General features: G+C 31.0%; 2 protein-coding genes and 1 non-coding gene across 6 annotated transcripts; 1 reads left to right on the top strand and 2 right to left on the bottom strand.

The window, feature by feature from the left end:
• The first annotated feature begins 5034 nt into the window (after window positions 1-5034).
• On the top strand, window positions 5035-11845 carry LOC11408129 (transcription factor TGA9). Of its 3 annotated transcripts, none has more exons than XM_013609492.3 (13): window positions 5035-5342; window positions 5439-5585; window positions 5663-5751; window positions 6126-6202; window positions 6423-6674; window positions 7409-7453; window positions 7554-7613; window positions 7721-7798; window positions 7899-7947; window positions 8936-9207; window positions 10030-10251; window positions 11047-11189; window positions 11492-11845. In XM_013609492.3, the coding sequence occupies exons 2-13, from the start codon at window positions 5470-5472 to the stop codon at window positions 11577-11579; spliced, it is 1491 nt and encodes a 496-aa protein (XP_013464946.1). In that variant the 5' UTR covers window positions 5035-5342; window positions 5439-5469; the 3' UTR covers window positions 11580-11845. The 3 variants fall into 3 exon arrangements, with proteins under 3 accessions (XP_013464946.1, XP_003596814.1, XP_024632385.1); XM_003596766.4 differs by having other exon boundaries at window positions 5037-5342; window positions 6126-6205; XM_024776617.2 differs by lacking the exons at window positions 5035-5342; window positions 5439-5585; window positions 5663-5751; window positions 6126-6202; window positions 6423-6674 and adding an exon at window positions 6984-7197.
• A 5906-nt stretch (window positions 11846-17751) lies between these two features.
• Window positions 17752-17875, bottom strand: LOC112419614 (small nucleolar RNA Z278). The gene has a single exon (XR_003009739.1). It is a non-coding gene; the product is annotated as a small nucleolar RNA Z278 (small nucleolar RNA).
• Window positions 17876-21479: 3604 nt separating this feature from the next.
• LOC11406589 (myb-related protein 2) lies at window positions 21480-23563 on the bottom strand. 2 transcript variants are annotated; one of them, XM_003596769.4, is made up of 6 exons: window positions 23235-23563; window positions 23052-23128; window positions 22917-22977; window positions 22725-22821; window positions 22546-22615; window positions 21480-22344 (listed from the first exon to the last, which is right to left on the bottom strand). In XM_003596769.4, the coding sequence occupies exons 1-6, from the start codon at window positions 23440-23442 to the stop codon at window positions 21688-21690; spliced, it is 1170 nt and encodes a 389-aa protein (XP_003596817.1). In that variant the 5' UTR covers window positions 23443-23563; the 3' UTR covers window positions 21480-21687. The 2 variants fall into 2 exon arrangements, with proteins under 2 accessions (XP_003596817.1, XP_024631594.1); XM_024775826.2 differs by having other exon boundaries at window positions 21503-22344; window positions 22725-22824.
• Window positions 23564-27545: the final 3982 nt, after the last annotated feature.

Here is a 27545-nt window from a genome sequence, read left to right on the forward strand (position 1 = left end):
TCTGATGGCCAACCATCAAAACTCATAGTCAATCATCCAATACACGTATGAATCAATCCTTGTTTTTACGTTAGTTATCTTGTACTTTATCTATGAGTAACTAATTCTTTTGTGGTTAAGCTTGAGATGAATCTGATGTAATCCTATGGGAACCCTAGTTTGTTGAACTCATTTGAATATCAATGAAAGTCTAGTTTTAATTCATATTACTTTATGTTTAATGCTTTTTGTGTTTATCATCGACTACTAACCCTAGCTTTATGAATATGCAAATCGATCTTAGAGATTGAATGACCACTAACCCTGGCTTTTGACTTTGATCTAGGTAATAAGTTTAACCTAAGTAATCAAGCTAGAGATAGATCATTATTAGGCTATGACACAGGGATTAACGTTCTGTTAATACCTCCAACAGTTTCAAATTAATTCACTTAAGAGATTAAGGAGTTGTCACTTGCAGGGAGAATTCTAGGTCAAGAGATTGGGTAGAATTACTTTGTTAATCTATCGTTAAATTAGATAATCATTGCTTGAATTAGGAGTGCAAATTACCATATGAGAACTTCGGAGGATTCAAAGGTCTTAACCATACATCTCTCTAATTTTCTAAAACCAAACTTTTATTGTTTTTAATCCGTTTATTTTACAAATACCAATCTAACTTCCTAGGGCAACTTTGAATTTAATACATCTTTTTTGATAAAGAAATTGCAGAGTAGAAGTTAACAACGGTCCTCGTGGATACGAATTTATTTATTACTTCGATAGTTTTGGTTCACTTGCCAAATATCTATCATGACTCGTAGCCAAGTCTGAACCCCGTCCTGAGTTTGGATGAATCTATTAGGGAGGCAAAAGGAAAAGAAGAAATAAAAAAAAAAATACTAAAAACAATTAATGGTAGCTTAAACTTTTAATAAATGGTTCTCAAAGACTCACTAAACTAACACATCTCATTCTCGGCATAACCCTTGTTCAGATAATACTTTAACTCAATCAGGTGAGGAGTCGACGCTATTTTTCCCCTCTTAGAAGGAAGCACATGGGGGTCGTAGGATCCCACATATCATATCTTCGAAAAAAATCTTGAGACCCCTCTCATTCAATTTATCCTTCTCAAAGAGCATTTTCTCTTGCATGGCCTTTTCCAATAAACATCAATTCAACATAACAAAAAATTGGCTAAGGGCACCTGAATTAGACCACCCTCTTCATCCGTTGATTCGCGATAGATGCAAGTCATCTTCTTTGCATTCGTTGAAACCTTCCGAATTTGATAATATTTGTCTTTGAGAGAATATGTCGGGAGCTTAAAGATTTTACTCCCATGTTTGAAAAAGTACACGCATTCATTTCCTAAAATATTTCTACTCTCAATCCAGAATAGGTAACATAATAGAAAAATCAAGGTGTAATCCCCCATGTATTGGCACAATGACTCGTAGCCATGTACGAACCCCATCCTGAGTTTGGATGAATCTATTAGGGAGGCAAAAGGAAAAGAAGAAATAAAAAATACTGAAAACAATTCCTGATAAATTAAACTTTTAATAAATAATTCTCAAAGACTCACTAAACTAACACATCTCATTCTCGGCGTAACCATTGTTCAAATAATACTTTAACTCAATCAGATGAGGAGTCGACACTTATTTTTCCCTCTCATAAGGAAGCACATAGGGGTCGTAGGATCCCACATATCATATCTTCAGAAAAAATCTCGAGGCCGCTCTTGTTCAATTTATCCTTCTCAAAGAGCATTTTCTCTTGCATGGTCTTTTCCAAAGAAGACACATGCATCAACTAAAGGGCAACTCAAAGAACGTGGATTTAAAAGTGCAATTATCACAAACAAATCTTGAGACATTGCTGAAACAAAAGGTCGCATCATGTGTTACCTCCAAGTTACACCCGGGACATTCGAAGATAAATATCACCCGGATTAAAACTCACCACATTCTGTTAGCACCAAAAAATTGCATGAAGGTTACTTCGGATTTTTGAATGCTACAAAGACCTCGTCTCAAGCCAAAAGCCAATGACTTGTGGCTACTGTTTTGAACCGGGATGACGCACAATCCTCTATATCTTTATTCCACTATTACAAATAAGTTCCAACAAGGCGTCCACATGCTAGTATGATCTACCTGGATCAATGAAGAGTCATGTCGTAGAGAATCATACACTTAAGAGGTACCTGCTTTTCTTTTGCAAATATTATAGATGAAAGCACTTCTACTTTAAAGCAAAAACCAATTTTTATTTTGAATAAAAAATTAAGGTAAAGGGATGGTACCCGATCTAAAGCGTGTTTATAAAGGTATTTGCACTTTTTTCCCTCCAATTTAAACATCATTTTTTTCCCGCCCACTTTAAACAAAAACCAACTTGTTTCCATAGGTATTAATGAACATCTTAAACCAACTTTGAACTCCTCTTATGCTAATCATCTAACTTACTGATATTTAATTAACGACTGATTTATATAGGTTTGAGTGAGGGAATTTGTCAAATTCCCACTAATAAGCAGTGTGACCAATACTAGTACAACTTTAGAAACTACATTGTCTCCTGGCATCATGGGTCCATGGCCAATCATTGATTTTTGTCAATAAATATGAATTGTTAATGCAATGTTACCTCCTATACGTGACATCCTTTAAGAAAAACTCCTATACATGACATCTCTGCTTGATCTGCAAATGACCATTCACCTATAGAAAATGGTCACAACTCACAACTGCTCAACGTTACTCTCGATGTGAATTTAGACCAAGATGCAAACTGGTCCACCTATGACCACCCTAGTAAAAAAAATTAATAAAAAAATTGCACTTTTAGTTACACACTTTGTCGACACGTAATGACTTAACATATTAATAAGTTTAACATAATCAACAAAAGAATAATTAATTTTGGGATTTGATTCAGACCAATCACCTTTCTAGATAGGTAAAACAAGAGACCTCAAAGAATTACGGCTCAAGGGAGTGAAACATTCAAGGAAGGAATGACCTAAATTGTCTAAAGCTATAAAATCTTCTCAAAGACACCCCCACATCAATGAGAAGTTGTAAGGTATATTGGAGACAAAGGTATATATTCATGTATATTATTTATGCAAATAAAAATATGTACTTTAAAAATATATTGACCTAACCCATTGGAGTGTTTATATTTTTTGAGCCAAACCATATATTTTAAGACCAATGATTGGCATCATAAAGGAATAATTGGTAGGAGGCATATTACACCTGCAATAGGTATTAGATGACCACAAGTATAAAATATTGTTTTTTACTTTATGATATGGATCATGGGTCCATTACATAAAAAGTCTCCTTTATCCTTCTACTCTTTCTGTCTGTCCTTTCTTTTTATGCCTTGGATATGTTACACATTTTTATGTGGTCAATAATATTGGTCCAAAAAATTATAATTTATATTGATAGACTTTTTTTGGTTACAATATATCGATACACTTTGAAATTGAGGAAATAATCAACTTTGACATTCATAATTTATAGTATGTCATAGCATTCAATAGGCTAGTCTGAAGTTGACGGATTAGTGTGATTAAAGAATACTTCTACCGTCTCAAAATATATGTCATTTTAATATCTATATTTAAAAATGTAACTAGTTTTGAATGAGAAAGAAAAATTATGACTTATTTAACAAAATCGCTCTTTATTAATAGAATATATTAAAAGAATTAGAAAAGAAAAAAATTAATAAATAGCAAATGGTAGTATAATAGAAGAAGAAGACATTAATGTTTTATTAATTTTTGTAAAACAGACATAAATAAATGGACAAAATTAATCAATAAGAATAATATATGTCTGTACTCATGTTGAAGGGTGGGAAAAAAACCAAAAAATCAATTCGAACGGCTGAACTGAACCGAACCAAACAAAAAAAAATTGAGTCATTACTAACAATTCTGAAACTGAACAGAAACAGTTCGGTTCGGTTCAAAACAATTCAGTTCGATTCAGTTTGGTAACTAAAATTTAATTTCGTTTGATTTTTTTATATATTTTTTTTAATGGTACCAATAATAACAGTTCCGTTCGATTCGAAACAATTCAATTCAGTTTGAAACAGTTCAATTCAGTTCAAAATGCAAATAGTTCGATTCAGTTCAGTTATTTTAATTTTAACAAATAGTTCATAATTCGGTTCAGTTCAGTTAATTTAAATTTAACAAATAATTCGATTCGATTTAGTTTTCATCATAAACCAAACCATGCCCACTCCTACTCCTATTAGATAAAGTTTAGAGATTTAACTAGGATAAAAATAGTCATATACAAACTACATATTAGATTAGTGATGGAAAATGAAATGAAATTGCTAAGTATTGGTATTTGATGATTACCATATGTACTACATATTGCTATCTGCAACAAGATTTGCATTTCTATAAGGAGAAACGAATCTTAACGTGGCATGGTTTAGGTGAAGACAGAGAGTGGATGTTGACCCATCAACAAAGGGGATAATACCAAACAAATCCATCTCAGAGCTAAGATTAAATACACAAAGTGGTTATGTTTATTATATTCTACTAGTATATAATGTTTTGGTTGAAACGGTATGAGCCTAAATATTTTGTTTCTATGTGTAACAAAATCAACTTTATCTTTCTATTTTTTGCCAACTTCAATAAGAAAGAAAACTCAACTTGAACTCATACTGAATTTATTGTGTTCCCATTTCCAAGATCAAAAATGCATGAGTTCTTCATTTTTTACTATACTTTGTTTTATTTGATTTCTTACAAGTACATATATATAGCCCCACAACAAAAGAACCAATAAGAAAATTCAGGCGGTTACAAGAGAGATAGAAGAGTGGAGTAGGAGTCAATGATTCTAGTGGGTTCCTGTAATAGGCCCCACCTGTTCAATTTTATAATAAATAAGAAAAAACAATTTTTTTTTTTTTGTTTTATTCAATTTTTTTTATATTTTATTTGAGCCACCTTTGAACCCCACAAGTCTAAAAAATGAGCCTGAGACAATTTTTTCTGGGACAATATATTGTGTGAGTTTTTTCTTAATTCAATATATTCATTCAACTAAGGACAGTGTGTGAAACAGACTAATCAATAAGGTTTCTTCATAGAGAAGGAGAAAAGAAATTGATATAGACACCCCCCTTATAAAAGATAGAAAGTTGCAAAGAGGATCATATCTGAAGAAAAAGACTGGACCCTCTTTCTGTCACAGCCTACAACTTTAGATTATATTAGATATTATTACTTTGACAACAATAAGCTTTGATCTTTCTTTGCTTCTCTTTATACAATTCTAATTATTGATCATTCTTATAAGGTAATTACACAAATGACATCATATATAAGTATGCACAAACTATATACCATATGATTATATTTTGTTTGTTTATGTGAATTGAATTTTGCTTTATAGGATATGAGAATGGTCTAAAGAATATTTATGCATGGCGAGCCAAAGAATAGGAGAACTTGATTTTTCTGAGACAGGACATTCAACTCATCATGTCCCTTATGGAATTCATCATAGGATTAATAATAATAATCCTTCATCAAGCTTAATGTATGAGACAGTACTGTTTTATTCATTTTGGTTTGTATAGTATTTAATTTAGTATAATGTTTTTGTTTGTTTGTTAGGAATGAAGAATCTGGTTTTGATTTTGGGGAGCTAGAAGAAGCAATTGTTTTGCAAGGAGTTAAGAATGGAAATGATGAAACAAAAGCATGTAAGTTTTGCTTTTTTTTCTATCAAATACCACTTTTTTTCTGACCTTAGATAAGCATAACCAACTCTTTCTAAAAGTAGAGGGAAAGAAAGAAAAAAAGCAAAGGTTTGAATATGTCTAAAGAGTGCATAGTTACCATTTCCAATACCATAATGATTCTGAGGCAATAGACATGGGAAGGTGTGGGGTTACAAACTTGGAAACCTCACTTCCCTTTTGCATGATTTTTACTGACTCCATAACTGCTGAAATATAAAGTTAATAGATTAGGTTCTTCTTTTCTTCAATACCTTTTACAATTATTTTGGTAAAAAATTTAAAGCCTTTTATTTTGGTTGATCCTCTCAGATTTTTTCTTTCATGATTCTTTGCAGCTTTTTTCACAGCCAGACCTGCTGCTACACTGGAAATGTTCCCTTCTTGGCCAATGAGATTCCATCAAACCTCAACAGTAGTAATACTCTCTCTATCTTTGACCAATCTATTTTAATTATGCTTATCATAGATGCTTCTTATATAATGTTCAATTCAATTTCAAATAGAATGCATGCTTTTTTGTCATTGTTTTTCAGCCCTTGTCGCATCGATTCGTTTAAAATAATGCATGCGACGATATGAGCCGATTAAATTATATATTTGAATATACTAATGATTTGTATTTGGAAATACAGGGAGGTGGTAACAAATCAGGAGGTGAAAGCAGTGATTCAGCACTATCAAGCAAAAATGAGAACCCTTTTGAGCCAGAATCACCCTTAAGTAGTAAAAAAGCATCTTCTTTTTCATCAGATCATAATAATAATATGGATCAGCAGAATCTTCAGCTACAACAACAGAAGATGATAATATCCAATGATGCTTCTGCTGCTATAAGAACAGCCTCTTCATCACAGAATCAAATATCAGCAGCAGCCAAAGAAAAGGTTAATAGTAAAAAAAAATAATCACTGATACTGTTAAAGTGTTAAATCACTTAGTTATCTGTTTCCATATCCCATAAACTAAGGGAAAGTTTGGTCTTTCTTTATTTACTGTTTTGAATTTGTACTATCTTCTTGGTCACGTAAAAACAGCACAGATCCCAACAGATTTCAGAAAATCAAAACAACAGAGAGTTTTCCTGATTCCTGAACGATTTTCTGACATGAAAACATGATAGAGAGAGAGAGAGAGAAGGATACTAGTAGTATTATGTTGTACTAACAAAAAAACAAAGTGAGAATCTTTTGAGTACTTATCAAAGTTTTTTTTCGCATTAAAAAGTGACTCATTCTCACACACTCTTCACTTGATATAGTGAAAACTTGTGTTTCTCTAACACAAGTCTAAAGAAACAGTTCACAAAAAATGGCTGAAAATGATCCATTTTGCTATCCATATCACATTGAAGATGATTGCATTCCTACTGAAAAATGGTCAAATGGACTTCAACATTCTCAAAATTCAGTGAGCACACTTTAATATTATCATGCCATCTTTTTGTTCTTCATTGAATTAAAAGTGTAGCATTTTTATATGCTTAACAAATTTTCTATTTTTCCCTCACTCATTTGCTTAACCATGCATTTTTGTTCTACACTTGAAATATTTGTGTATGTCTTTCTGTTTTGCTTTTAATTAAATAAAACTTATATATGGATAATTTCTTTTGTTGTAGAAAAAAGGAGCTGGTTCAACATCAGATAAGCCACTTGATGCAAAGGTGTTTGTTTATATTTAAGTACAAATGTTCATTTTTATTATGTCTTTTTTTTCATGTTGATGTTTTATATGCTAAGGTAAAAAATTTGTACTTGTTTTAGACATTGAGACGTTTAGCACAAAACAGGGAGGCTGCAAGGAAAAGTCGTCTAAGGAAAAAGGTTTGTGTGTCCTATACATATACATATACATATAGATACACAAAAGTTGTAGAAAAATGTAAAAATGAAAGTATGAAACTTACTCATTGAATTGAATTTTTCTATAGGCTTATGTGCAACAACTTGAGTCAAGTAGATTAAAGCTTACACAATTGGAACAAGACCTTCAAAGAGCACGCTCTCAGGTACTAAAGTCAAATATTGTTATATAATATATAGTTTATTTTTATTATTATTTTTTACTTTTATTGATTAATTATTACATAAATGTTAATTTAAAATTAGGGTATGTTCATGGATTGGAGTGGTGGTGTTGGAGGCAATATAAGCTCTGGTGAGTTTATTTTTCATATGAAATTATGTGTATTTTCTAATTTGTCACATTCAGAAACTTACCATCATTTACTATAATTTAATTTTTTTTTTTGGAAGTATATATAGGTTTTTTTAAAGGACAAGTAAAAGTCAAAACTTGATCTTGGGTGCTCATTTCAAAACGTAGAGAAGTCTCTGAATCTGACCGAAATCTAAGAATAAATAACTCGTGTGTTTGAATTATAAAAATATACAATAGGCCAATGTTTATGTTCAAAAAAGTATGACCTTTTTTAAAATATATAAACTCTAATATTCAAAACTATGTCCTTTTCTATCATGTATAAACTATATATTAAAGCTGCTTTCAAGGGTGCCACTTGAATATTTCTTTTGCAGCTTGGATTATTTTGGCTCTATATGGGAACTATAATAATACGATGAAGATTACATTTTTAATTATTAGCTAGATATTCATCTTTTGCTTTGAAATAATCTTGTTTTCAACTAATCTTGCTTTGATTTTTTTTATCAGAAATGACTTTTTAAATATCATTTTTTACAAATTACTGTATTATTTATTTTACAACAAAAGATATAAGTTGTCAAACAAAAAACAAAAGATATTAAAAAAATCATATTTAAATAGCAAACAAGATATCATTTTTCTTATTTTAAAATGAGCACCTAAAATCTCATAGAGGGCACAAGTCTTCTTTATTCCATTATGATACTGCTCATTTCCACTTTTTGTTAGTAATAATAATACAACTTTTGAAAGAAAAAAAAAAAGGAGTTGTAAATAAATAAATAAATAATCATGAATTATCATGCACAAAAAAATGCACTTTAAGAAAAGGAAACGCATTACGTAGTATGATTAATCCACTTTGTTTAATGACAAGAAATTAAATTTGGTTCATTCCTTGCCACATTATTGCACTAGCTAGTCACCAAAACAACCGACATAATATGAAAATGTAACATATATTATTAATAAATTGTAGGAGGTGCAATGTTTGACATGGAATATGGAAGATGGTTAGAAGAAGACAACCGTTTATTAACGGAGTTAAGAAACGGATTGCAAGCGGCGTTAACAGATAATGAAATGAGAGTAATGGTGGATGGATATTTGTGTCATTATGATCAAATATTTAGACTCAAAGGTGTCACTGCTAAATCAGACGTGTTTCATCTTATCAATGGCATGTGGACTTCTCAAGCTGAACGTTGCTTCCTTTGGATTGGTGGTTTTAGACCTTCTGAAATTATCATGGTTAGTACAATACAATACTTTTCATTCTATAATTAGTGTTTATAATTTGGTATAATCATGGGAGTATGTAACGTCAATACTTTTTAGATTTAAAAAAATACTTTTTTTTTTGTGTGTAAAAAAAAATGCTTTTGATGTAGAATAGATATTAATTTTTAGAGATTCTGTAAAAAAGTCAAAGTTGTTTGTTTATTAAAATGAAAATCATTTTTTTAGATAATCACTTGTAGAAAATATTTTTAGATCATATATGTTATTAAACCACTTATCTTTGAAGTAGTTTAAGATTATTTTCATTTGCTTACATATCATTGCTTGTACATAGAGTGGTAGAAACACTATTTTTTAACCTCTTTATAACATACACTTTTTTATTTAATGAATGAAATCAATGTCGATTTTACATAAGTGATGAGATTCACACTGATTTCACTCATAATAAAAAAGTGAAGTGAGTGTCATTAGGAGATGTTTAAGATAGTGTTTCTAACACTCATTTAATATCTAATTTAATAATTTAAGATGAAACTTACACTTGAAATAAATTATTTTAAACAAAAAAAAAGCTTCGTTTTTTATTTTGGTGAAGAAAGAGCTTGTGGTTACGTTTAGACATAAATAGGACTAAAAAATTCATTTAACTTAAATAAATAAATAAGTAGCGTTCCGCAACGTCACTTTCTCATAAGTTGTCAGATGTGTGGCTGTACGAACTTACTGTTCCAATGTAACAGTAAATTATTGCATGCACAGACAGTAATAATTACACACTAATTTGCATTAAGATTAATAATGTGTTAATATTGATAATCTGGTTGTCAGATGTTGATCCAACAATTGGAGCCACTAGCTGAGCAGCAGATAATGGGGATGTATGGACTGAGGCATTCTTCTCAGCAAGCAGAGGAAGCTCTCTCACAAGGACTTGACCAGTTGCAACAGTCTCTTGTTGACACCATTGCTGGAGGACCCCTTGTTGATGGTGTTCAACAAATGGTTGTTGCTATAGGCAAGCTTTCCAATCTTGAAGGTTTTCTTCGCCAGGTACATAGTAGAATTTAATTCATATATACATCGTCAGGGACACCATTTTATTCATACAATGATATATAACGTTATTATCTGATGCTAAAATACTTAATTAACCCGATCTTGATTCAACTTGAGAGTATCTAACCTTCTTTTACTTTGTCTTGCATGATTTTTCCTTATTGACATTTTGCTTTTGACTTGTTTTCTTTATTTAATATTTATGTCCTTTTTGCATCTGTATATATAATAATAGTAATTACATATGTTGATCTTAATTAAATTACCTCCACTACTTTGGTTGTCACGTCACTCTTTCCAATTAACTAGATATGTTGCTAATCTCATAATGCTTTAGTTTTAATATATGAATTTGCTAGCTACAAATGTTCCATCATGTTGCTCAAAAGTTAGTTAGGTCATAAGCTTGATGTAATATTTCCATCTTAAAATGTTTTATTCAAAAGTTGGTTTTGGAAAGAGATGCTCATCTTGCTTATTTTTAAATTAAAGACATTTTCTCAAATGTTTTCTAGTAAATTTAAGAAGTTAGCTTGGTTGTCGAGGTAAATGACACTTAAAAAGAGTTTTATATTTTAGGGTTCTACCCCTAAAAACTAACATAATCACTAACTTATTATTAACATATACTAATAGAGTAGTAGTATAAGAATTTTACTTGCCAGTGATTAGTTAAATTTTTAAGAAGTTGCTCATAAAATTTTATTTTATATTTTAGATTCAACTATTTTCCATATTAGCTTATTGCTTATTGATTAAGTCTCATTCATTCATGTTTTTCAATTGAAGGCCGATAACTTGAGGCAACAAACTCTTCACCAATTATGTCGATTACTCACACTTCGTCAAGCAGTACGCTCTTTTCTTGTTATTGGAGAATATTATGGACGACTTCGAGCTCTTAGTTCTCTTTGGGCATCAAGACCACGAGAGTAAGTTAAATATATTCTAAATTATATATTTACATTTAGTTAGTAATTAATCTGATGCATATTTGTAGGTTGAAATACATTTTAATTATGATCTTTGATTTAATTTTACTAAGATAGTACTTTTAATTTCATTGAATTGTGTTTAAATGATATTTTTCATGTAATAAATGGTGTTATAATTTTGCTTATAGAAAAATTATGCTCAACTTTTCATCCACTAACCATTTTTCTTTTATCTTTAATTAGAAATTTATTTTTGAGTAATTTATATATGACCAATTTCTTTTGTTATATTCAAACAGGAACATGATCAGTGATGATAACTCATGCCAAACAACAACAGACATGCAAATGGTTCAACCTTCTCAGAATCATTTCACAAATTTCTGATAGATGTATAATTAAAGTCCTACAAGTGGTTCTTGTTTGGCTGCTTAATTTAGAAAATGTCAGTTGTTATCTAGGAAAAATTATTTATTTATTTTACTTTTCAATCATCTGTTCTGGTGCCTTTATGTTTATTGTACATGTAAATTGAGCTTTATGTGCATGATGAGGAAGCTCCAATCCAACTTTAGCTAAAGAGAAATAGAAAAACAGTTTATGAAAATTGAAAAGGTGCCTGCGAGATATAGTTAAAGTATCCAAAAAATTAATATTGATATCTCCAAGATTTGCTTCTTTTCTATTAACTAAAGTGTATCTTGAAGTAATTTTAATCATAGTATAAAATTTTAGGATTCTTAACACTGTTTGATAATATTATAGTGCAAACTCACTGCTAGAAAAAAATCAAATTATTGACAAACAGTTTATGAAAAGGTGCCTGCGAGATATAGATAAAGTATCCAAAATGTTAATAATCATAGCACCTATCTAGCTATTTGCTTCAAGTTTCTATTTAACTAAAGTATATGCCGAGCTTGGTAACGCAAGCTTGTGACTTAAATATGGACATTAAGATGTTGAAAGGTCTTTGACATGTGTCAAAAATTTGACTAAAGTATATAATCTTATCTTGCAGTAATATTATATTGGAAAGTTACTGCTAGAAAAAATCAAATCATTGACTAAAATTAATAACAAAAAAGGGGGTCACAAATTGGGTGAACAGAGAAGGATCAAAAAGAGCAACCACTTGAAGTAGAATATAAGTCTTTCGCAACTGAAAATAATGCATGTTCACTAGAATCAATCTTGATAAGAACTGAATTCAACGAGATTCCTCAAGAAATAAATTGTTGGAAAAATACCACATAGAATTATTATAAGGTAATAGACAGCAAGAATTATTAGCATCAAATTAATAGAACTCTAAATACAATAGAATAGAGAATATGTAAACTTATCGAATATTGACTGAGGCGTGCACGAAGCACTGGTTTAAGAGTATTTCGCCATCTCGAATAGGTTACCCGATGCAGTAGATCTCGTGGCTAGTACTCTCCAGGATACAACAGTCAGTTCTTGCTAGCACCGCATGTGAATTAGTAAGGTCTCAGAAACCACTTTTGAATGCTCATGGAAACTTAGTATATATTTGTTATTAGAGACCAAAAGAAAAAAGAAGAGATGAAAGCATCTAACAATGTTCTCTCTCAATGTAACTTACGTATCCCTATTCTTCTTCTCTCCCCATGTAGCTTAATCATATAAATAACTCATTAAAATAAATCAATGGTAACGGTTACAAACTAAGTCTCATGTTAATCAGGAATGACCAACATAAAGTGCCAAGTAAATAACAACGGTTATGTGACCAGGTAGTGCAATTAAAAGAAAACGTGCATGAGACTTGGTCAAGGAAAACCAATTGATTATAATTATTAATAAAATTAATAGTAAATATAATAAATCTTTAAAATAAATAATTAATCAATTAAAAAATCCTACAAAAATGTGTATGCTTGGAAAATTGGTCATTGTGATGCTCTAAACCGCGCAATGTTGCAAGGTATGGAGATAGCTTGGAGTGAAATAATTTCAAACTCTATCGTGAAAAGTGACTCTAAAGTTTTGATAGATCTGGTTTGTCAAAACAACATGGTGGATTACGATATGCCAACGTTAATTAGTTTTTCTAATAAAAAATGTAGGTTGGAGGAATAGAGACGTCAAATCCAACCATATTTGACGTTAAGGAAATCGAAGTGGAGATTTCTTTGCTAATTTTGATCTTGGTTTAATTGAACTATTCAAAATTACTCATTCTTTAAAATCCTATCTCGGATAAATTGATGATTCATCTAGTTGATGATACTATTGGAGTCTCCTCCCATGCTTGTTAGAATTTCTTGCAATTTTTTATTCTTTTTTTCTTTTGGGATTTTAGGCCTTCTTTGCACCACGACAAAGAAGAGGGGATAGTGCATTGCATTTATAATAGAAGATAGATACTACATCAGCCGCTACATACTCCATTCGGTATGATATTTAGTATTTTTTTTTTTTTTTTTGGTGATCAAGGTTTGAACTCTAACTAAACCTTACATATATATATTATTTTACCAACTAAACTATACTCACGATGACTAAGCAAAATGTATTGATTCACACATATTAAGATATAAATTACAATTATTAAAACATTATTTACTACAAGTCTTTTTTTTTAAGAATCTTTACTGCAATATTGTAATTAAATTTGCATTATGATTATGCACACATGCCAAAAAATAGGAGAATTAATAAGAGTTATTTTAGGAACAATCACATTGAATATAATTAAATTTGATAATTTTGAATATATATGAGGCCACCAAATTATTTTAGCTATATTTACTTATACTATAAGGTAAGAGGGAGTATTATTTTGCATAAGTCACAAATAGTAAAATGGTCACAAATTAATAATGTTGTAATGGTATGGTAGCTGCACAAATTAAATTGGGTTTGTAGCCGAAAGGAAAGGGTTGTTTCCTCAAATCATTCATGGAATTTCATTTTCCACCCTTCACTCTTCTCAAATGCCCTCCAATATTCAATAACGTCTCAAAAAAATCTCTTACAAAATGAAACTTCACATTAAAGAGGTGATGTATTAACTAGCATTTCTACAAGACACAATGTTGTCTCTACCTACAAGAAAGGTGGTATCAAAGGGAGCGCCTAAATGAGTGAAGTCTACACCGAAAGAATTCATCCACATGTCGAATTCGCTCTACATGGGAGCGTGTTGATTCTCAATTTTTCGATAGCCAATCGTCACAAATCAAGACATCACTTCCAAAGAAGTAAAGTGCACGTATTAGCAATTACTCGCGCTCACAAACTTCAACGCCTACTACACAACCGTTTCAGAATTTACCATACATTAAACAAATGTCAAAGATCGTGAGACCTTACATCGAAAATATTGTGAATGCAAAAGGGGTGGTAATTATGGATTTCGGGTCATAGCTAGACACATGGACATGGATGAGGAAAATCACATATTGGTTCGTATTGCACTTATCGAAAACTAATAAGCAAGACTATTTACCGATATTTGGTTCATAGGAGTGTTTTCAATATATCATGAATGATTTACACCCTGCAACAAATAGTGGTGGAATTGCATATATAGATTGTACAGAGTGAAAGAATCGCAAGATTGATGAGGCTGAGCAATGAGAGTTTGCATTTATGGGTAGACAAGTTTTGTTCAAAGACCTCATGTCTAAGGAGCCGATACCGCCGAAAAATCATCTCAATCCAATTTATTGCGACACTCCCGAAAAACCAAGGAGAATTTGAAGTAATTAAAGAAGATGAAGATAATTCCCTATCATTAGCTAGTTTGATAGGCTATGATACTTTTTTGTCGGTGTTCATCCTTTTTTTGTCGATATTACACTGATATATTATTTGGTGACCGGTTATGTAACGGCGATATTTATTCCTAATATGTAACTAACATTATATAGACTAGCAAAAAGACGGACACGTGATTATTGCGCTAACGTTTAAAACATATAAACTGTGTTTTTTAATGAAATTTTGATTTTGATTAAAACCAAAAATATAAATGTTTATTGTTTTCAAGTTATAACAAACCAAACTAACCGAGATTATATATATCAATCACACCAACAATATAACAAAAAAAATATAATATAGCATTTTTTTTAATGACACTAACGACAATCTTTATTATAGAAAAAATTGTTTAAGGGTATACTTGAGATAATGAAAAAGTAAGTATAAATATACTCATCTAGTTTGTTACACTTTTAAAATGATAAAGGAAAAAACCCAGACATATATATTCATATAGTGTTTGTTACATTTTTTGTAATATTTAAATTTATTCTTATTTATTTGTTACATGTGTTATTTTTATTAAAAATCAAAGGCATTTTTGGAAAGAAAAATCCAGCCCAAAAGAGCTGAAAGGGGTAGTTCTCTTTATATATATATATATATATATATATATATATACAGCATACATAATATAAATATATGAAGTGAAATATTTGTTGGTGGACGGTTACGTAACGCCATTTATTGCTTGCATTTTTTAATATCTAATTATTCAACTATTTATTTTATCTTTCACTTGGTTTTATTACCATACTTGTTATTACATAAACTTCTGTGAAGTGAAACATGTCTGAAGATGCACATGTTGAAGTTGAAGGTCATGTCCAATACTACGCCACGAAGAAAAATATGAAGGTCTTCTTAACCCCCACGAACAAATTGAACGGGTTGAAGTCACAACTTAACAAATACTTCGTCCATATTGGTAAAAATCAAAGAACATCTTGTATATTTGTACATGTGCTATGTGTGAACCTAATGGTGGATAAAGATGAAAATAGTTGGAAGACCGTGTATTTTCCAAGTTACCCGTGATGATGGCGACTTAGATCACATGTTACTTAGATTACATGTTTAGGTTAATGGTTAAAAATAACATATTACATCTTTGTGTTCTATCCATTGAAATGTAATATTTATTAACATGAAAAAGTATAATATGTTTAAATTTGTGTCAGTAATGTTGAATTTTAATGTATTGGCGTCAAATTTGTGATTGTATATTTAACGGCGAATTTGTGTAATTTCGATCGATTATGTATAATTATATAATTATGTGCGATTTACGACGAATTTGTGTAATTTGAATTGATTATGTGTGATTATTTGATTATGTATGATTAACGATGAATTAGTGTAATTTGAATCAATTATACTCCCTCCGATCCTATTTATAAAAAACAGTTATATTTTAATAAATGTGAAGTTATCCAAATATTAAACAATAATGACCCAGGCAAAATATCATATTTAGTTGAGCATATAAATCAAACAATTTATATTAAATTGCACAAACCACGCAATGCCAAATATGTCATTCTAGCAAAATTTGTTTGTTTTAAATTATGTAATTTTACAATAGCAGAAAATCTTAAAGTTTACATCTCTGTAATGCCTATTATTATTTATTTATTACTTTATCTTTTTTTAATTATTTTAATTAATGTTTTTCAGGATATTTTTGTAAATCAACACACAATTATTATTTTCTATACGACATCAATTACATTTTCTATACACAATTATTAATGAACTAACTCAAATGACACATATAATACAGCCTCTATTCTATTTTATATGTCATTCAAAGGAAAAACACTTAGGAAATGTAGTTAACGTTGTATAGTAAATCGTAATTCGAGTTGTTTTAAAAAGATATCCTTCACAAAAAGGTATAGAAAACATAAATTTAAAATAATTAAAAAAAGATAAAAATAATAAATAGAAAATGGCATAATAGAAAAATAAAATAAAAATTATTGATATTATAAAATGACATAATTTGGAACAAACAAATTTTGTTAAAATGACATAAAATGAAACTTCAACTTGTAAATGAGTAAAGAACTATCTTAATATTCCTATATGAAACTTCAACTTTCGAAATATAAAAAAATATTAAAAATCAAAACAGAAAGTTGCCGTGGGATTAAATAATGATGGTATGCAGAATAAAATCTAAACAAATATTGAATAATTACAGAGACCAACCATATAATTAATCCCTGATAATCTAAAAAATCATCCACAAGATTTAACTAAACCAAAACAATAATTTTTATATCATATGGAGGTGTGCGTAACTCCAATCTCAACTAATTCTGGACAGAGCTTTAAACACCACTCAATCTATATGAGGAGTTAGCTAAAGAGAAAGCACTCATGATGATAAGCGTGCTCCTCAAAACAGCTTATACTCCCATAAAATTATTTACCACAGTCAATACAATCACAAAAATCATAGTAAAAAACAGACAGGTTAATAAAAAGGTGATGTTCATATTCGTGTAAATGTATCCCTAGCACCCCTTGCATATATTATCTCTTCGAAGCTTCTACTTATCTGAACAAACATTGGAATATCTCCATCTCCTTTTACACTAGTTGGAAAGTTTCAAATGGAACTTCTCAATTAGAAGTTAGGACATTGAAAAAACGCCAATGTCTGTACAAGTAAGTTCAGGAACGGTAGCCTAGGAGTCACAAAATAATAGACAAGCAGACCGCATTTATTCGTGTTACCATACAATATTAATACAGCTCCTCAGTTTAATCTCTTTATGTCATTGGAAATGTAGCAACACCAAGTAGGTTCACCCTGCGAACAGGATCTTGGGTTAACAACAACCTCAGACAAGTTGGATTGTTTAAAAAACATCATTGGTAGTTGGTACAAACCCAACTCAAAACAAAAAAGCACAATAGTAGCTAACTAAAAAATATCATAAACAAAACAAATGCATAAAAATAAAACAGTGAAATTGATAATTGTTCAGCCCGCGTGGCCATCACTGCCCCAACGCAATCAATACGAAAGAGGCTCTGACCGCGGGCAGTCTTCATCGCAGAGTTCCAACGGCAAAACGGTCTCCACCTCACAATCGGGCTGGGTACGGGGCAGAGTCCACCGGGAAGGGAAGCTCCGCCGTCAGCGTAACCGGCTAGAGTGAGATGGAAGATGAAAAGTGTGCCGCGGCTTCTCTGCTCAGATAAGATCAAGTAGTGTTTAGGTATGAATTAGGTTTTGTGTTCATTTTATATGCCAATTCTTGTACCCTCTTTTTATTCCCAAAATGCCCATCCTTATCGTTAATATTAAATTGGGCTGGGCCAATTTCATTCGGTTTACTCTAACTAGTTTAATTTAGGAAAGGTTTTTTCACACCCCTGATTTCTAAAATATCATACATGTGTCAAAAATTATATTTTACAATTCAGGCTATGTTTAGTAAAAATCAATGGATAACGGATAAGATAGACGATAAACATTAAACTTATATAACATATAATAAATAAGATGTTTGATAGTAGATAAAATAATTAATTAAATTTGTAGTATTTAGTAAAATTATAAGCTCAAATCGTACTTAAAGTAACTTATTAAAAAAAATGTTATAAGCTAATAATAAAAATATACAATCTACTTCGTTCATGTGAACTTGTATGCTAGCACCAAAAAAAAAAAAAAACTTATAGCTCATTCCAAGCTCAAAATTTGACCTAGTCAAACTGAGCTAAAAAAAAATTATTTTTTATAAAGAACTTTTAAACTTTACCTTGTTTTTTTATTCAAGTAGTTTAGTGGCTAGAACTCACCTTTTTCAAGATGAATAAGTGGAGTGTCTGAGTTCGAACTACGGTCCCTGCATATAACAATGCATGTCATTGTCAACTAAGTTGTGATCTCGGGAACAATTTTACCTTGTTAATATGTTTTCATCAATTATTCCACGTAAAAGATTGCATCTAAATGCTTTCGAGGGCTGTTGAATCTCAATGAATTACACTGGAAATTTTATGACACCAATCTTGAAGACCACACTCAGCATGATATGAAAGCATTGATAAACATATGAGTTGTTTTGAACTACTAACATATATATGCCACACCAATCTACTATACAAATTTTTCCATAGAAGTCGATTTCACTAGTGGTTTCATTACTTAAAATAATCGAATCGGTCTTCTTTCTAACTATGTACAATTAATCATGTCAAAGTTTGTTCACTTTTGTCTCTTAATATGTTTTTTTGGCTATGTCCCTAGTTTAGGACTTAAATTTCTTATATATGATAGGATTGATTCCTCACGGATTATTCCATAATCACGGAACAATTCTATCAACCATTGTATTTGTCCACCTTTTGGAACCCATCTGGCTTCGCATATTTCCTTCCAATCATTTTACTAATTCAATCACATATGTTTTCAATGTCACTGAATTAAAAAATAAAAATTAGTGGCACCCACTTTACGTCAAGACTACGATGGACTCACGTAAACATAAAACATTTTCAAATTACCAAGTTGGTGTTACAGAGACGTAGTTACATGATTGTTTACTTTTGAAATGGGATTGTTCTAATTCTTTTCCGGAAAAAGAAAAGAAAAGAAAAGAAAGAAAGAAAAAAACAGTATTAATTCTTGTGGCCTATATGGAAGGCGCGGGTCTAATTCTATGTGTAAAAAATTGGATATCCTCCGTTGACTAGAGGATTAAAATAATATCAAATTTAAAAAATTTTGTATGAGATATTTGATGTCGATATCTTGCGTTGATTAGAGGATTAAAATAATATCAAATTCAAAAGACTTTATATGGGATATTTGATGTCGATATCTTGCGTTGACTAGAGGATTAAAATAATATCAAATCTAAAAGACTTTGTATGGGATATTTGATGTCGAAGACTCTAATTATTATGGTGAGTTAGAAAGAAAGAAAAAAAGTAAAAGAAATTCAAAATTATAATTAAATTTATAATTTATCATGTGATCATAATAATCTCCATTTATTCGATATATTTTTCTATATTTTTTTTCCAACTATATCTATAAAATATTTGTAATATGCTTTCAGAGATTTTTTGGTAGTGGTTGGGATACTTTGCATATTTTATGTATTGTCCCAACCAACTTAGTTAAGCTCACGAGAACATGCTTTCAGAGATTTATTCCGCTATATCGTTTCCTCAAAAGTTTCTTATGAAAATTTCCTTTGAATCTTAATTTGATTTATTTCATTTTCATTCCATTTCCATCAGAAATGTAAGTTTCTATCAAACGTGAGAAAGTTCGTTCTTAACTCAAGATTAAGTGAAGTCACACACATCACTCACCCTCATGGTATTCATGAAACGACGAAGCACGAGAGAGCAAGACAATTAAAGAAAACACTTATTTGTTTCATTGATTTGATCATGATCAAACATATGTCAAATTTTCTCAAGAACGCCAAAAAAATTGGTTTTATTCTTCTTTCATGATATTAGCCTGATTGATACTTTAGTTTCTATCATAAAGATAATGAATAGTTAAGCAATCAAAATTCATTCTTTTTAGTCGAATTGACATTTTTTAGTTTCATTCGTAAAGAAAATTAATAGTCAACTTTATTCTTATTTTTTGTTAAGCAGTTACATATCGTTATTGGCATTTTTTATTTATCCAAAAAAAAAAAGGATAGTTGAGAAAAAAATTAACCGATGTATTTTCAACATTTTTTTGTATTTTTCAAAAGGATAATGTTTTATGGACACTCTTTTCTCTATATAAACATTATACCATCCCCATGTAAGATACACAAAATATGAATTCTTTGTGTATGTGGAAACCACATGTATCAATATCAAAATGAAAGTGTGGTATACATATTCCAACTTGTGGGGAGTAATATTAGTTAATTAGTTAGAACAGTTAGTTGTTCTCAATGGCTATATAAGCCTTATTGTACTCACCATATAATCATAATATTCTCATTGTTGAATATATATTTTTATCTCATCTACAATTTCTATAAAAAAAAATTGTTATATATTTTTCATTTCTAAATTAAAGAAATTAAAAAATGTTTCTAAAATCCATTAAAGTAATGATCGAAATATATGATCATCTATCACATTATTCCTTCAATATTTTTAAAATCTCAAATATACATCATAACATATCTTAAGGGTGTGTTTGGATGAAGGGTTTAGGAGGGGAAGGGAAGAGAGAGTTCACTTTTCATTTTTATATTACGGATACTATGACATATTTTTTAAATAGTTAACATATTAACATGATAAACAATTATATAATACTTCAATCACACTTAATTTATTTTAGAAAAACATGTTATATAGTCCGTAATTTAAAAAAGAAAAGTAAACTCTCCCTTCCCTTCCCCTCCTAAACCCTCAATCCAAACACACCCTAATAAGACTACTTCATCATGCTAATGTCATTTTTTTTAAAATTTTAATATTTGAGTTAAAGACATGATACTAGACTCATAAACAACCAATGCATGTTACGTACCACATACCAAGCTTGCATGGCATTGATAGCATGAACTTAATTTGAATTAGGTAGAATAAAATTGTATCGATATTACTGGAGCTATCTCCTTCATAATAATGGTCGATTACAAATTCATCATTGCTCATAATTTGTTGCATAAACTTATTCCATTTTGCTAAAATTGACTCTCTCATATTAGTTCCAACTGAACCTATTCAAATCAAGTTGTTTACAAGTTGTAGCACCTTCATTATTATCTCCACGACTGTTTAGATCCAATCTTGCAGTGTTCCTTTGTTGAAACTCACCAATATCTAAGTGATTCTCAACTCCAATATTCATAGACAAATTTCCATGATTTCTTTCTAATTCATTATTATTTCCTAATGGAGTTAGAAAATTACTGTTCTTTTTCACTTCCTCAACACACCATTTTAGTACTTCATTGTTTCTAAGGTTTTGAACAGAACCTGCTAATTCTGTTGCTTGTTGTTCTTTTCTTTCCATGAACACATGGTTGTTATTATTGTTGTTGAAGTGTCTTAATCCAAACCCTCCATTTTGAATGATCTCTTGTTCCTTTTGTGATCGGTCAGACGATGTTAAGCAACTACTGTCCATCGAGCCGTCGTTTGGTTGAGGACAAAATCCTTGTAACTCTTTCATCTCTGAAAATGTTGAATTCAGACACTGTGAGGATACTTTTGACACAAGCTCTGATAGTTGAACTTTTGCTGCTTCAAGCCCTACTATTCCTAAATTCTGTCTACCAAGTGTTTCTTGAGCTTTTTCAAGCACTGATTGAAGGTATTTCCCTTGAGCTTCTATCCTTAGCTGCAAGTGTCTTTGTACCTGGCACAGGTTTTGAATATTGGTTTCTTACAATTCAAGAAACAAAATTAACGCGATTGGATTCTCTGCAACGGCTGCAGTAAAGTTAGATCTTACATTCAAAATCAATGATACTAAGATCTAACAGCTCTACTGTCGCTGCAGAGGATCTGATATGATCCAAAATTAACATGCATATATATTTAAGCTGCAAAGACTCACCTCAAGTTGTTCATTGAGTCTTCTCTGAACCTCAATCTGCATTTGCAGCGCCTCACTTATGTGCAAATCTCTACCAAAAGGGATATGAAAGTCAGCATAAAATCTTAAAGTGGTAGAGTTTTCATATAAAACAAGATTACATTAAGAGTGTGATTAAAAAAGGGTTTTGTTTTTCTTACTTGTTGTTATTAGTCTGTGGTCCAAGGGTTAATTTATTCATGTGAGTTCCATTGGTTTCAGAAAGCCTCTCATCACTTACTGAAGTTGCATGTGTGTCTGCTAAATAAAATATAAGTATCTTGTTAGTAAATAGCACTTTCGATTAATCAAACTTTTAGATTAGAAGAAATGAAAGAAATTTGTTCTCTTACTTATTTTGTGTGTCACATTACTGCTGCTTTGTCCATGCAGATTCTTGCTTAATCTGTACTTCTGGTGACAAAAAGGTTAAGATGATCAGTAATTGAAGGACTATGAATTGTGAAAAGGATCAATGATATTTTTACCTGAAGATGACTCTTTAAATGGTATAAGGTAAGCCCTGGAATTCCCATGAGTTTCATTACTGTTTTTGGAGTTGCCTCTGAAATAGAAAGATGGTAATTAAATTTTCTTTAGTAAATTAAAATTCTATGTTACTCAAGATTTGATGATCCAAACCAAAAGAGAGTGAGTATATGTATACTTACTGTCCGCTCCGCCTAACTGATTAACTGCTTCGATAAACCTTGCATGAAGATCAGGTGTCCATTTTAATCTAGGTTTTGCATCTGTTGAGAGCACAAGTCCTGAATCACTAGAACCATTTCCTGTTTGAAGGAACATGTGCCTCTCAGATGGTATTGACATTCTTGAAGAAGAGTGAATATTTTTTCCTTGATGATGATGATGATACATCCTATATGGAAGTTGAAACTAGATTGAGCCTTGTTTTGAAGTATTTTTATGGTTGATAGTATCAAATATAAGAGAATTTTTTAATGCTTGTTGAGCTTGTCTTGGTACTTCTTTACACCTTCTCTTCAGCTGAAAGCATGCTGAGACTGGTATTTATATACAAGAGATTGAGGTATGGAATCTTGAATAGAACCAATTGAAAATTAAACTTAATCCTTCTAGGTTGGTGACCTGATGAATAGATACTATTCCTTCCTACTTTTGTTAACTTGTGGGGCCATTTTTCAACTTACACTTTCCATTCTTAGATAGTGTTGTCCATTTGAGCTCCAGCAATCTCTCTCAAGTGTGAGTTTATCCATTCATCGGGTACGCTCCCTTAAAGTGAAAGTTCTTTCATCAACAACACTTGCACTACGGTTGACTCACATACATTTAACAAAATAGGTTGTCTGGCCACCACACTTTTGGGATGACTACCGATACAAGGATCTGACCATCTTTATTCAAACCATTGATTCTAATACCAAATTGGGTCACAGGGGAGCCATAAACTATATGAGATGATCACATTAGGCTAAGAGCAACCACGCAAATGGTTCGGACACCACATCTTCACCAAAAGTGTGAGTCTTCTTACTCACACTTGATACTCCGAACAACATAGACAATAGATCCACCCAGTGAGCACGTATCCGCTCAACCACTCTCATTATAGAAAAATTTAGTATGGTCATTTTATAAGGCTTGAACAACCCTTGCTTACCTTGGAGCTAACTTTAGGGGTTGAGTTAGGCCTAATTGACAAATTCAAAGAGAAATCATTGATTTTTTTAATTTTCCTTGCACAAGCTTTATCCAAATACATTATGGGTTTCAGGTGCAGGAATTGTACATGAACTAAAATATTTTTAATATAAAGAAATTAAAGTTATATGCAAATATATCAATTTCCAAACTGCATTAGGTTCCAGAATTGATCCTTGAAATTTTAACCCAATATGCATTCTTATTCTTTTGCCAGATAAAAGTGGGAATCATATGCTCAAATTTGTAAGAGTATATTTTTTTTCTTTTTCATATTTTATGACTTGGTTCTAAAGAATCTGATATCCCTCTCTACTTGGAACAGCCAAAGCCCATCCTTTATTTTTGTTCTAGAGAAGAAGATTCTAAGAACTTATAAGCCTATAAAAATTTTGTTCCATACCTTGTTGATCTTGTTGTCATTTTTCCAAGTCCTGCATGTACATTGTTCTTTAATTAATATCATGATAAATGAATGTTAAGATCAATAGTAAAGTCTTGAGACAAAGACATTGTGAAGGAACATCTTAATTGGTTGTATATGAAGAACTTAGATAAATTGGATTCCATTGACTAAACCACCATAACATGCAAGATTGGATGTTAATAAAAGAAAGAAAAAAAATTGTGCAAAGATGCTTCCTATATTGGAGTGTTTGGAGGTAAACGAATAGAATATGAATACATTCTGTTTTGTCTCCTTCAATAAGTTTGGTACTTATTCAGCTTGCACCATTTAAAATATAAGTAAGATGGACCCTAAACTTTTCATTCTTTCTTTGGCACAAAAATACAGTCCCTATCCTTTGGAATCCTAAGCAGCCAGGACTTAATGAAAAGAGGAAAGATAGAATTGTACTTGCTTTTATACTTGCATTTGGTTTAAAACAGTACTAGTGCATACATATAGGTCCACTTACCTTGCATTTGACTTGTACTACATGGTTAATGTAATTGATTCTTAATGTAAGAATCATGAGTACATTTGTCATCCCAATTATTATGTTATGTAACACTATGCTTATAATTTTATTTTATTTTGTATACATTTGTTCTTATCCTTGGACATACAACTTCCACTAAATGGCATATACCATGCTAAACCACACTATGAAAACAATTTTCAAAATATTGTGTTAGAATCTGATTCAGTTTTATTTAAAACCATGCATTCCATAGGCAATGCATGTGTCAACTCCATGCAAATATGCATTATTATTCAATTTGAAAAATGTTATGTTACATGGTGCAAGTATTGTTGTGTGATTAAAATTCTTTCAATGATCTTTTAATGATTCTTAGAAATCGTGGTTGGGCCTAACATAACCCCACAAAAATTTGCTTGTGAGGTGAGAATTGTCCCCACTTATAAACACATTGTCAGGTCGTCTCCTATCCGATGTAAGACTCTTAACACACCCCATCACGACCAACACTATTGGGCTTCGTTCGTGGATAAATGGTGGGTGGCCCGATAACGGAAACCTGATAACAGGTGGCCCGATGGATCTTGAAGAGACTCTAATACCATCTTAAAAATTGTGGTTGAACCTAACACAACCCCACAAAACCGGCTTTTGAGGTGATGATTGCCCCCACTTATAAACACATTGTTAGATTATCTCAAATCCAATGTAAGACTCTTAACGATGATCAACAGCTAACTCATATCATCGTATAATAATATAAGAATTATAATAAATTAGAGTATAAGTCACAAAACACTAAACAACTTGTCATCAGACATACACATAGAAATAGAGGGCTATTAATAAAACCATATCTGATTTTCTGAAACCTGCTGATAGATAAGATAAACATATTATAATATATAATGCTAATAGCTAGAAAACATTAAAAAAAAAATATTTATAGTAAAGATTCCTTGAACAGTATCTTGATATCACTTCTTCTTGTTGTTCTTGTTCTTGATTCTGATATTTGAGAATATTTAATGCTGCCAAGAGAATCATAAGAGACTTTAGGCAAAGTTAAAGGTGAGTTCCTAAGTAGTTTTCTTGCATGTGGATTGGAATAATATGGGCAAGAGGATTGATTTGGTACCTTTTTCCCTCTTCATATCGAATTTTCTCCTTAATTGGACTTGCTACAACCACTTGTCAAGGGCATTCATAATATTTCAAAATTCATTATACCAAAAAAAAAAAAAAAAAAAAAAAATAACACAATTATATAACTCTTAGAATGTATTCCATCACAAAATTCAGGTGGTCTTTAATATTTTGCTCTTATGTCAACATAACCATTAAGTATTAGTTTATTGGAAGAGAATAAAGAAAACTAATTAACCTTTGTGGTAAAGTCCTAGTTTTAGTATTGTTTGTTTAGTTTTATATATTCTTGTTGACCATGCAATTAGATGTTTCTTTTTGGTGATGTTAATGATAACAATTGAGTGTTTTTTTATCTAATCAAAATTAACCATACATGGAAAAATTTGTTGCCACAACTTTCATTTCAAGTGATTTTTTATTCTGTTTGTGTTTGTATGCAGTATAAAAAAGTTGTGAAGTTTTCAAAATCAAAACCATATATGGAATAATTTGTTTATGCAGCTTTGAACATATTTTTGTTGATTCTTCTAACGAACAATTTTTCCTATATTGGTAGTCATCTTTACTTTATGCTGCCAAACTGTCCTTGCCACTTTCAATTCTTTAGCATCTTTAAAAGAGTATGTGTTTGTACAGAATAGAGGGTTACTTATCTCTTTCTATGAGAGTATCCAATTGGCTTTACCTTCTGATATAGTGGATGTCCCACCTTGTGACAGGTCCCATGGGAAATAAATTTGTATTCTTATTATAGTTGAAGTTATTATTACTTGCAGAGAAACGGACATTGACTTGTGTTAGTACAAAAAAAACTAAGTCCTTGAAAAGAATACATCTAAAACATCACTCAGTAAAGCAGATGATAAATACGATAGAGGTTTATTGAACGTGACAACATAATATGAACTATTAGCTTCCAACTTAGTGAGAATGCTTGCTTAAGAATTTTCCTCCGAGAGTATATATATGGTGAATATATATAGTCTATTCCTTAGCAAGATAGTTTCGATTGAGTTCCAAGAGATTTGCATTGTGATGGAACCGTAGAGTCTCCTTCATTATCAATTGCACCACATGAAGAGACTCATAGTAACACAAGTTTTCTATAGTCCGCCTCCCAACACAACTTGATTCCAAACTAAAGAGCCTAAATCTCAGCATGAAGGATATTAGAGATCCCCACTCTACCAAAGAAATCAAATTGAAAACTGTCATAGTGCT

The sequence above is a fragment of the Medicago truncatula genome, chromosome 2 (assembly GCF_003473485.1).
Source record: "Medicago truncatula cultivar Jemalong A17 chromosome 2, MtrunA17r5.0-ANR, whole genome shotgun sequence".
Classification (NCBI taxonomy): domain Eukaryota; kingdom Viridiplantae; phylum Streptophyta; class Magnoliopsida; order Fabales; family Fabaceae; genus Medicago; species Medicago truncatula.